The sequence below is a fragment of the Polychytrium aggregatum genome (genome assembly GCF_025602895.1).
Source record: "Polychytrium aggregatum strain JEL109 chromosome Unknown BJ171scaffold_25, whole genome shotgun sequence".
Classification (NCBI taxonomy): domain Eukaryota; kingdom Fungi; phylum Chytridiomycota; class Chytridiomycetes; order Polychytriales; genus Polychytrium; species Polychytrium aggregatum.
In genome coordinates this window covers 590,456-601,159 of record NW_026516227.1, presented here as the reverse complement: position 1 = coordinate 601,159, position 10,704 = coordinate 590,456, and the positions used below count along the sequence as shown (strand labels likewise).

The following is a 10,704-nucleotide window of genomic DNA, read 5'->3' as shown; positions in this document are numbered from 1 at the left end:
CTTGGATGATGGCGTGTGCTGGCCTGTCCTGTCTGCTTGGCAACTCTCATATGTTGCTGTTGTCGTTGTTGCTGGCATCGTTGTTGGTGCTGTTGTCGTTCGCGATTGCCACTCATGGTGGCTTGACATGCTTGGTGCGGTATCGGTGCTGTCTTTCGAAATAGATTCGCTTCCCAATTCCCTATTCGCAATTCGCAATTCCCAATTCGCATTCTGTAACAGCACTGCTCCTGCTCTCGTCATTGTCCCCAGTCGCTGCGCTCTTCACCGTCGTCAATCCCAGTCAATGTCGCCTTGCCCACACATCAACACAAATACGACCCCATTCAATGAGACCATTGTCCATCCCTCGGTTTCTTTCTGCTGCCTCGTCGGAGTCAGTCTCAGCCGGTCGTTTTGATCCCAATCTCGCTCCGTTCTCACCCTCGTGTCCAATAGCACTGTTCCCACACTCGTCCCCTTCTGCACTGTTCCCACCCCCTCCCCTCGCATCCCAAACCCACCCGTGATGTTCGCGAACTGAAATCCCCCCCCCTCCTGTGTTGTTTTGATATCTGTGTTGTCATTCTCTATTCGTGGATACAGAAGTAATATTTCGATGGTCTGCTTTCATGGTGTTCTCTCTTTGCTCCTTCCGCAATTACTTCTTGCCGGTTTTTGGTGCTGATTTTTCTTTCGATGTGAACAGAAGAAATGGGGTTGTGGTGAAAGCAAGCAAGCAAGCAACAATAAAAGCAACATACAGAAAGAGTTGGAACTGGCGCACTCTTCAAGCTCAGTCACGAAGGACAATGAAACAAAAAGATTGTGTGGGGGAGAGAAGGAGTATGGATTTGTGGGAAACCCAAGACCAACAGATGGATGAACCATCATCGGAATTGGGGAGAGGAGGAAGGCGTAATCAGGGTTATCCTGAGGGCATGAATATCTTGGGCTCATATACTTGAATTATGCAGAGAGAGAAGGGTCCCTCAGGGCTCCGTTTTGTGGTAAGAACTAGGAACTAGGATGACTTGTGAATCGGAAATGTGGTTGTGAGGATCTTGGAATCGATCGCTCGGATAGTGAAAGTGGCCAGGGCGGCTGACGGATGGAAAGGCCCGCTTACTGCAGGACGTTGAGATCCTGCTGCTTGACCAGGGCGCTGTAGACTCCGTTGAGAGCCAAGAGCTCAAAGTGGGTGCCCTGCTCAACAACGACTCCCTCCTTCAACACGACGATCAGATCGGCGTCCTGGATGGTCGAGAGACGATGGGCAATGGTGACAGTGGTGCGGCCGCCCTGCTTGATGGCGTTATCGATGGCCTGCTGCACGTGCTTCTCAGACTCGGAGTCCTGGTGATAGTCAATTCGTATTCTCGGTCAGTACAGATCCAGGAGACGCGAGCGAGAGTGACCATCCCCACCCCATCAAGTGGTCGCAATCGAGGTGCAGGCAAAACAGCACAAGTACTCACCAAAGCAGAAGTGGCTTCGTCGAGGAGGAGGAGTCTGGGGTTGCGAATGAGGGCGCGGGCAATGGCGACACGCTGCTTCTGGCCACCGGAGAGCTGGGAGCCCTTGTCACCGACACGGGTGTCTGTCGAAGAAGGGGCAAAGAGGCCATGTTCTGTCAGTCACACGAAACATCAGGCGGCCAAAGGGTCCTTCGTGTCGCGGCAATGATCGACACCAGGATTGTTCGACAGTCCTGCTCTTCGCAACTTGGACGACTGTTTTGTGCAGACGCCACTTACCAAGTCTCTCGGGCATATCCTTGAGGAAGGCAGTCATGTTGGCCATCTGGGCAACCTCCTCAACCTCCTCATCCGTGACATCGGTGCGCTCGGTGCCAGCGAGGATGTTCTCCTTGATACTCATGTCAAAGAGGACGGGCTCCTGGCCGACGAGGGCCATGTGCTTGCGCAGGTTCTTGACCTGGTAATCCTTGATGGGCTTGCCATCGAGCAAGGCACTGCCGTTGTTGATGTCGTACCAGCGCTGCAGGATACCGATCGTGGTCGACTTGCCGCATCCAGAGGGGCCGACGAGGGCAATGGTGATGTTGTTCTTGGCCTTGAGCGAGAACTGGCCGTCAAAGATGGGCTGGGTGGGGCGGGCAGGATAGGCAAACGAGATGTCCTTGAACTCGATCGTGCCGTCGACGTTGTCGGCAACGATACCATCGGCATCGGGGTCGATGGTGGTGGCGCGGTCGATGAGCTCAAAGGTCTGGATTCAAGTCAGGATGGCTTTGTGTTAGCACAAAACCTCGCGAAGCGTATTGCTCAAGGAGAAGCCATCGACATCTCCTATTGCACTGGCAGCCAGACGTTCCAGGCGCGACTTACGTTGATGGCAGCAAGCTTGGCGGCAGTGTAGGTCGTAACAAAGTTGGAGGCGCGACCAAGACCCTGGGCAGTCAGCATGACGGCCTGGATCGAGCAGATGAATGGCACAGTTAGAGACTGTTTGAGTGCATTTCCAGCAACACAACCACATAGATCGAGGCACAGCAGAGTTGACGACGGACAACTTACCATCAGGACGGTGAAGACGGGCTTGAAGCTGATGGTTCCAGCAAGAGCCAGACGGATACCAGCATAGAAACCGAGGGCGTTGGCGAACTGGACAGCAGCCTGGCTGGAGCCGTTACCGAGGGAAGCAATCCGGGCCTTTTGGATGGCGAGCTTGTGGGGGTGCTCAAGGTTGGCGCGGTACTTGTCTTCGAAGAAGTGCTGGCGGTTGAGGGCCGAGACGGTGCGAATCTCCTTGAAAGCCTCGCCGGCAATCTCGCCGGATTCTTCGTACGACTTCTTGCTGGCATCCTCAAATCCACGACGGATACGAGCTTCGAAGAAGGAGCCGGCAGCGACGAATGGAGCAACGGCCAGGATGATCTGTTTGGTGGGAAAGGGGAAAGCATGGTGGTCAGTCGTTGGCTGAGGGGTGTATCCTAACTCTTTCGACGTGAACGCAGACTGTCTCGATGCAATTTGGCACCGCTGCCAGGGGGTTTGCGTGCCGACGAGCCGATGGTGCAACTTACCAGAGTGAGCTGCCACGAGTTGATGAAGGCAATCAGGAGACCGGCACAGGCCGTGACAAAGAGCTGGAACAGATCACCCCAGACCTTGGTGACGAGCTCGCCGACCTTGAGCGCATCGATGGCCAGACGGGAGGTCAGGGCACCAAGGCCGTGGCCCTCCTCGTCGTAGAATCCAACCTCCTGGCGCATCATGGCGTTGAAAGTCATCAGACGGATACGGCGGGCCATGGCACCACCGGCGCGCTCAAAACCAATGAACTGCAGACTGAAGGAGAAGAAGCCGAGGACACCGATGATGGCGAAGAGGAACGAGTAGAGATTGGCACCCTGGAACGGTCCGGGGTCGATCTCGCTGGGATCCAGAAGGATGATGCTGACTCTCGAGAAGATGAGGGCAAAGACGGGGAAGATCTACAGAACAGGAGGGCGGGAGATCAGTCCATGTGCACTTACAGTCACGGTTGTCGAGAATAGCCAACAGCACGGTTTCCTAGTGATTCGATCACGACACATTGACAGCCAACAACAGCCACCCACGTCGCCCCTCATATGCACGGCATGGTCAACTTACAACACCAGCACCAACGGCACCGAGACAGCCGAGGGCAATGTAGCCCCACTCGGGTCTCATGAGCATCAGCACACGCCAGAGCGGAGCGGACTGCTTCTTGAGTTCCTTCTTCTTGTCCTTGAGCTGCTGCTTTTCGTCGAGAGCAGCCTTGCGGTGGGCATTTTCGTCATCGAGGTAGAGGCGAGTCTCCACAGGCTTGCCGGTGTCGTCGGTGACGACCTCGGACACCTCGGGCTTCTTGATGTTGAATTCCTCCTCTTCCTCCTCCAGAGTCTCGGAGGAGCCGTTGCTGCTGCTGTTACGCTTCTTGTTGCGGCCAAGGGAGCGGTCGTTGATGCCGAGAGTGTCCTCGACCTCCATCTTGATCTTTTGCTTGTCAACGAGACCGGTGTAGACACCGCCGAGCTTGTAGAGCTCAGCGTGGTTGCCGACCTCAACGATCTTGCCGCGCTGCAGAACGACAATGACGTCGGCGTTGCGGATGGTCGAGAGACGATGGGCGATGATGACGGTGGTGCGGTCCTTGGAGGCGTTGTCGAGGGCCTGCTGCACAAGGCGCTCCGAGTGGGTGTCGAGGGCAGAGGTGGCTTCGTCGAGGAGGAGGATGCGGGGGTTCTTGATCAGGGCACGGGCGATGGCGATGCGTTGCTTCTGGCCGCCCGAAAGCATGCCGCCGTGCTCGCCGACAGAGGTATCGTAGCCCTGGGGAAGCTTGCTGATGAAGTTGTGGCAGTTGGCCATCTTGCAGGCCTTGATCAGGTCAGCCTCGGTAACGTCACCGGTGGCACCCATGATGATGTTCTGCTTGATGGAGGTGTTGAAGAGGACGGGCTCCTGGCTGACGATACCAATCTGGCTGCGGAGCCAGTTGACGTTGAGGTCCTTGACGTCGTTGCCATCCAGGAAAACTTGGCCCGCTGCAGAAAGAATAGGGTGTGAGTGAGCACAGGGCAGGTAATGCGTCAGAGCAGTGAAAGCAACGGCGAGAGGCAGCAACAGCAACAGCGAGGGGAGTAGCAGGGAGAGCACGCGCCCGCTGCTACCAACGTACCGTTGGGATCATAGAAGCGCTGGATGAGCTGGACAATGGTCGACTTGCCCGAGCCAGAGGGGCCGACAAAGGCAACGGTCTTGCCGGAGGGAATCTTGAGGGAGAGGTCAAAGAGGATCTGGGTGTCGAGGCGGGCGGGATAGGTAAAATCGACGCTCTTGAACTCAATGTCGCCCGTGATGGCTGCGGGCTTGAGGCCCTCCTGAGAGAGCGAGTCGATGGTGGGGACACGATCGATAACGGAGTAGATCTTGTAGGCGGCGCCGCGAGCGTTGGAGACGGCAGCCAGGTTGGTGGGCAGGATGATCAGGGACATGGCGCCCATGATCATGGCAAAGAAGACGACGAGGACATCCTGGCCGGCAAGCTCGCCCTGGAGAACGAGGCGCGAGCCGTACCAGAAAGCCAGACCGTATGTACAGAACATGACGAGCATGAAGGAGCCAAAGCCGAGACCGATGGCCTGGCCCTTCTTGATGTCGCTGACTTCGGCCTTGGCGAGCTCCTTGTCGTACTTTTCGGTGAAGCGCTGCTGGAGCGAGAACGAGTAGACGGTGCGGATGCCGGAGATGACCTGCTCGGCGACAGCGCCGGCGTCGGCGTAGGCATTCTGGCCCTTGCCGGTGAACTTGCTGATGATGCGGATCATGACGGTGCCGATGATGCCGAGGAGCGGGAGCGCAGCCAGCAGCACGACGGCCAACTTGGGGCCCTTCACAAAGGCGATGATGATGCCGGCAAGGGACTGGGTGAGGGCCTGGATGCACATGCCGGCCTTCTCGGAGATACCGTCCTGGATGAGCTGGGTGTCCTGGGCGAGGCGGGTGGTGAGGGAGCCCTCCTCGGCGAGATCGAACCATCCGAGGTCCTGGCGCAGAACCGAGCGGACAAAGAGCTCACGGATGCGGCGGGTCTGGTTTTCACCGGAAATGACCCAGAAGTACTGGGTAAAGTAGCCCGAGAAAAACATAGTAATGCCAAAGTAGACAAAGATCAGGATGTTGTTGTACATGGGCTGGGGGTCGAAGTTGCTCATCAGCTGGGCCGGGGTAGCGATTTGGCCGCTGGGCAGGATGTAGTTGCCGTTGGGGTCAATGGGGAGCTGGGGGCTGTTCAGGAAGCCCGAGGAGCTTCCGAGGAAGTTGCCGAGGACGAGGATGGAGCAGGGCATCAGAGCGCCGATACCCATGCTGGTGAGGATACCCAGACTGGAATGGAGAGAAAGAACAGAATCGAAAGGTTAGCGACATGCATAGGCAACGAGCGCCTGATGGCCAGGGAGGGAGGCATGGGAGGGAGGCATGGGAAGCGCCCATGATGCATCTGGAGGGGGCGCAACCAGCACCAGGGCGCGCCACCAGAGCAGAAGCCATTCGTGCCAGAGGGAAGCGGACAGTTACATCCATCGATGCAGCCATTCCGCACATCCGACCAGACACAGCCATTCTCTGGGAGGGAGGCGGACAGACCCTGAGGGTCTGCTGGGAGAGCTGGACACACTCCCTGCCGCGCTGCATTCCGTCCAGGACTCGATGGAACGACCCCAAGGAACGAGCAGTTACATGATGAGGAGGCGATCCTTGCTGTCGGCAAAGCGGAAGAGCTTCAGGAAGGGCACAACGGGCACTTTTTCCTTCTGCTGGCGGGCCTTCATCTTGGCGAAGAATCCGCCCTTGGGCTGAGCGGTGGCAGCAGGCGGCCCCGCTGGAGCGTCGGGGGCGATGATGGTGGTGGCTTTGGGGTCTTCGGATGTGCTCATGGTGGAGCAGAGGGCGATCTCCCAGGAAGGAGCGAAATGGGGAGAGCGATGGACAGATGGAACCTGGGATGGGGCTCGAACAGGCGCGGCTGGACAGGTCTTTTTATCGCGGGCCCGAGGCAAGGCGTCTTGGCAGGCCGCCTTGGCAGGGCACCTTGGCAGGCCGGCACCGGCATTCGGGGGCCTCCCTTGGGCACCTTGGTGCCAAGGGGCAGGCCAGAAGGATCACATCGCCGGCCACTCAGGCAAGGGCGCGCCCCCCCGCCGCGCACCAAATCAGAACGGTGCCACGGGGCTGCCGTGGGGCGCAGCGTGTCTGTGCCACGTTGCTGTTGTCCTCGCAGATGTCGTTGAGATGCTGTGTCTGGTTGGGGCAGCAGATGCGCGCTCCATCGTCGGCGAATGGGTGGAAAGTGGTATAGCCGGAGTGGGACCAGTGGACAAGCTGCTGGACCTGCTCAGTTTCGATCGCACTCCTGTTCGCAATCGCACCCCTCTCGCACTTGGATTGCTGCCTGCTCATGTACCCGCTGCTCGCACTGTGGCAGTAGTGAGGCTTGCCTGTGTACTCAGCGTGCCAGGGTATCAGCCAGTTGGACCTGATAACTTGCCTTCTTGAATAGATCGATAGCCAAAGTCAATCGTATAATATTATAATATCCAAATATCGCATTACTCAAATGTCAAAATATCCCATTATCCAATTACTTAAATATCAAAAAACGCAGGAAGTCTGCTGGGCGGATATGGGGGTAGTTTGCCAAGCTTGGTCATCCCCGGGGAGATATAGATTTCTTCTGGCGCTCAGTATCTGGCCTCGGTCGCTCCAGACCTCCATATCTCGGGTATATACCATTCGCAGTAAATTCCACAAGGGATTTGGATGGTTGCGATATTCGAGAGTCTCGCTCTTACCAGAGAGGGTTCGCTGCGTTGTTAAGCTTCGGTGTCATTCCGCCACGCATTCGAATGCTTTATTCAACAAGAGAATGTATACTGGCCAGAAGGGGTCCAGAAGTTGCTCTGCCAATTCTCCATCGCCATGAAGGCGCTGACCTGGTCGTTCAAGCAAGAGCCAATCCAGGGAATAGAGACTGTCTGACAGGGCACAAGGTTGATCTGAGAAGACCATTGAGTCGTGCCGTCGAATTTGCAGTCATCGCTCCAATCATTCCAAGGGCATTGGATATCGGCATATAGATCCAAGGTCATTCCACCAGGGATATCGCAGCTGGAGGTGACCTTAAGACTCGACATTCTGTCGTTGAAACACTCATGAACATTATAGCATTTGAAGCTATCGTGAATCTGAAAATCGATAGCTGCACCACCATAGTTGGCATCTTCATAGAAAACAACATCGAGTTGCCACGCGAGACAGGCAGGAAGGGAGACCAGGAGAGCGATGATTGAGGCTTTCATTTCGGACGTGGTCGGAAATTATTGTTTTGCACCACAACAAACACAGCTGGGCGGGGATGGGACGCGTTGGAATAGGACCTGGACGAAGCCGGGCTCGGACCTGTTGGGGTGAAACGGTATGAGGAACTTGTTACCGGAAGAGCCGGGGAACATGGCTCCGGCTTTATATACATCAAGAGCATCAAAGAGAGTGCTTGAGCCTTTGGCTCGGTACAGGCGACAGCCCTCATTCCGCTGCTATCGGATCTTGGCGTCCGATCATGGGGCAAGATTGTGTCTGCCATTTCGCGCAACCGCTTCCCCCACCCAGGGCTCAAATTTGCTCCCTTGTGGCGTGGATAGGCTTTGATTGGACTTTGCCCCCCCCCACCTGTGCTCATAAATCCAGCATATGTACACAGCTGAGCAGCACAGTAGCGGAGTGGAGTCTGTACGTGATGCGTGGGGGGGAGCTGACCATCGGCGATCCGGGCTGACAAGGACGGGGACGATCGTGCCGAGTGGCATGTCCCAGGCGTGATCACATGTGCGGCCGCGTGACGAAGAGAGGGCTGCGACAAGGTTACGCGTCAAGGCACCGCGAACGCTCACTTGTCCATTGGTTCGGCAATCAAGGGCACGAGCGTCAGAAGCACCAGTCATCGGGAAGGTGGGCTGGTCAGCTGGACATTTCGAACACAGAATGGTGGTGGGATGGATGCAGTCACACAGAGAGCTCGCCATCTGACCCCATTCAAACGAACGACGACTCAGGCAACGGCGCTGCTGATGCCCGTCCAAACTCTGGGTCCTCGCCATTTCTGGTCGATCGCCAATTGGATCGGCTGGCACCATTCACTTCGCCCGGACTCCTCTGCTGGCAGCCCGATTCATCTCTCTCTGCACCAGATCCATCTCGGGGGGGGGCACATCACTTTTGGAATATGAAGTCAGTATCGGGTGTGGATCTGGCATGTTCGGAGTGCCGATGTCGCCTTGCCAACCAATGAGACAGGATCTCCCTTTGTCAAAGTTTGTGTAACAGCCAACTCAAACCTTATCGCTTGTGGATTCGAGACCGCCCGAGCTGAGGCGGCGCTGCAGACCTCCCCCCATGGCAAACGATGGGCCTGGGAGACTTCCTCTACATAGCAGCCGCCCAGTGTGTTTACTCTTTGCAACCTTGGTGTGAGGGATAGGTGTGGTCGGCACGGGCTGCATGATAATTACGCTTGCATGATTGAACGTTCAAATCGAGGTCGTTAAGGGAGGTGATGCTTGTGAGGGCATCGGGATCAGGGTCGCTGGCCGAGACCTATGTGGCCGTTGATGGCCTAATCCCGATCCTTGGGAACCTCACGGCCAAGACACAGACGCGTGTATTTTTTTCTGTTTATATTTCAGTTGAAAGCTTGCGAGGCCTGGTCGGCCCTAGCAGTACATGTTGGAGGAAAGGGAGACAGTGATCAACATGACGAGCAGTCTGCGTTCGATGAGGGCTATATGCCCTCGTCTCTCGCTCTGCTTCGACCATGCCGCCTATCGCCTGGGGGGTTTCCACCCCGCCTTGGCGATGATCAGCGTCTTGAACACCCTTCGGAGTGTTCTCCACAAGAGGTGGACATCTGGGTCTTGCCAGTTGAACCTTCTCATGCCATCCAGCTCGTAGTAACCCACTACGTTCGTCAGGTCCAGGAGCTTATCGATCGGACCGACCTTTTCGTGGCCGCTTTCTTGCCACTCGGGGTGCCGCAGCTTGAGCTCGTCCACTATCCGTTGCCACGAGCCGCCTCTTCCGACGCAGCTCTGGGTGTGGGTCCGGCACATCGCGACGAACTCTCCTCGGCTCTTCGTGCAGGAGACACACAGCCGATAGTGGCCATACGGGTGTCCGGGGAAGGCACCGAGGGTCCATCTTACCATCATGTTGTGATAGTATCGATCTCTCTTGGGCCCTCGCTCGGCCCACAGTCCCGACATGGTCGTCGTCACGGTGCGGGCCGAGGTCAGTTCCTTTGACCTGTCGAAGCCTTGCGCGTCATCGATGTGGATCTGCAGCTTGACTGGTGGCCCTGGGAGCTGGTAGTAGCCATTCCTGAACAGCTCCTTCATCGGGTAGTCCGGCTGGCACTGCTCTTTCAGCACGATCAGCTGTCGCCAGTACTCGTCGAGGTAGAACTGGGAGCCGAGGGATGCATCCATCAGGCTGGGCTGGATGCGGGAATATCTCAACACCATCGAGACCATCTTGTCGTTGTGGTCCAGACGGTCTTCCCAGACGGCTCGGTTCTGGAGGGCCAGCTGTTTGAGGCGGTTGGGCAGGGTGATGAGTCCGCATCCGAGGTGCATCGCTCCGTAGGACGTGTTCCGCACCACTCTGAAGAGTCGGGTCAGACAGTGCATCTGTGCTCGTCTGAGTATCACGGCTTGCTGCTTCGTGAGCACTTCGAGGGTCAGTCCATACTCGAGCATGGGCCGAACGAAGGTCTTGAACACCCTCGTCACTGTCTTGGCCGAGTATCGGCCCAGACTCATTCCGTGCTTCACCAGCTTGTCGGCGGCACCTCTAGCCTTGTGGGTGAGGTTCTGGATCTGGCGGTCCATCCTGAAGCCGTTGATGTCGACGATGGGCGGCAGATGAGCACTCCATCGTCGGCGAATGGGTGGAAAGTGGTATAGCCGGAGTGGGACCAGTGGACAAGCTGCTGGACCTGCTCAGTTTCGATCGCACTCCTGTTCGCAATCGCACCCCTCTCGCACTTGGATTGCTGCCTGCTCATGTACCCGCTGCTCGCACTGTGGCAGTAGTGAGGCTTGCCTGTGCACTCAGCGTGCCGGGGTATCAGCCTGTTGAACCTGATAACTTGCCTTCTTGAATAAGTTGACTATAGGAG

The 10,704-nt window shown here is 56.8% G+C and overlaps 1 protein-coding gene across 1 annotated transcript; it reads right to left on the bottom strand.

Annotated features, from left to right (window-relative positions):
- Positions 1-1,104: 1,104 nt before the first annotated feature.
- Positions 1,105-6,304, bottom strand: BJ171DRAFT_425423 (P-loop containing nucleoside triphosphate hydrolase protein; the record flags this gene model as incomplete). Its single annotated transcript, XM_053107718.1, has 9 exons — positions 1,105-1,335; positions 1,458-1,579; positions 1,737-2,211; positions 2,331-2,414; positions 2,520-2,879; positions 3,029-3,439; positions 3,600-4,516; positions 4,651-5,858; positions 6,213-6,304. 9 exons carry the CDS (start codon positions 6,302-6,304, stop codon positions 1,105-1,107), a joined length of 3,900 nt encoding a protein of 1,299 aa, XP_052965473.1.
- Positions 6,305-10,704: the final 4,400 nt, after the last annotated feature.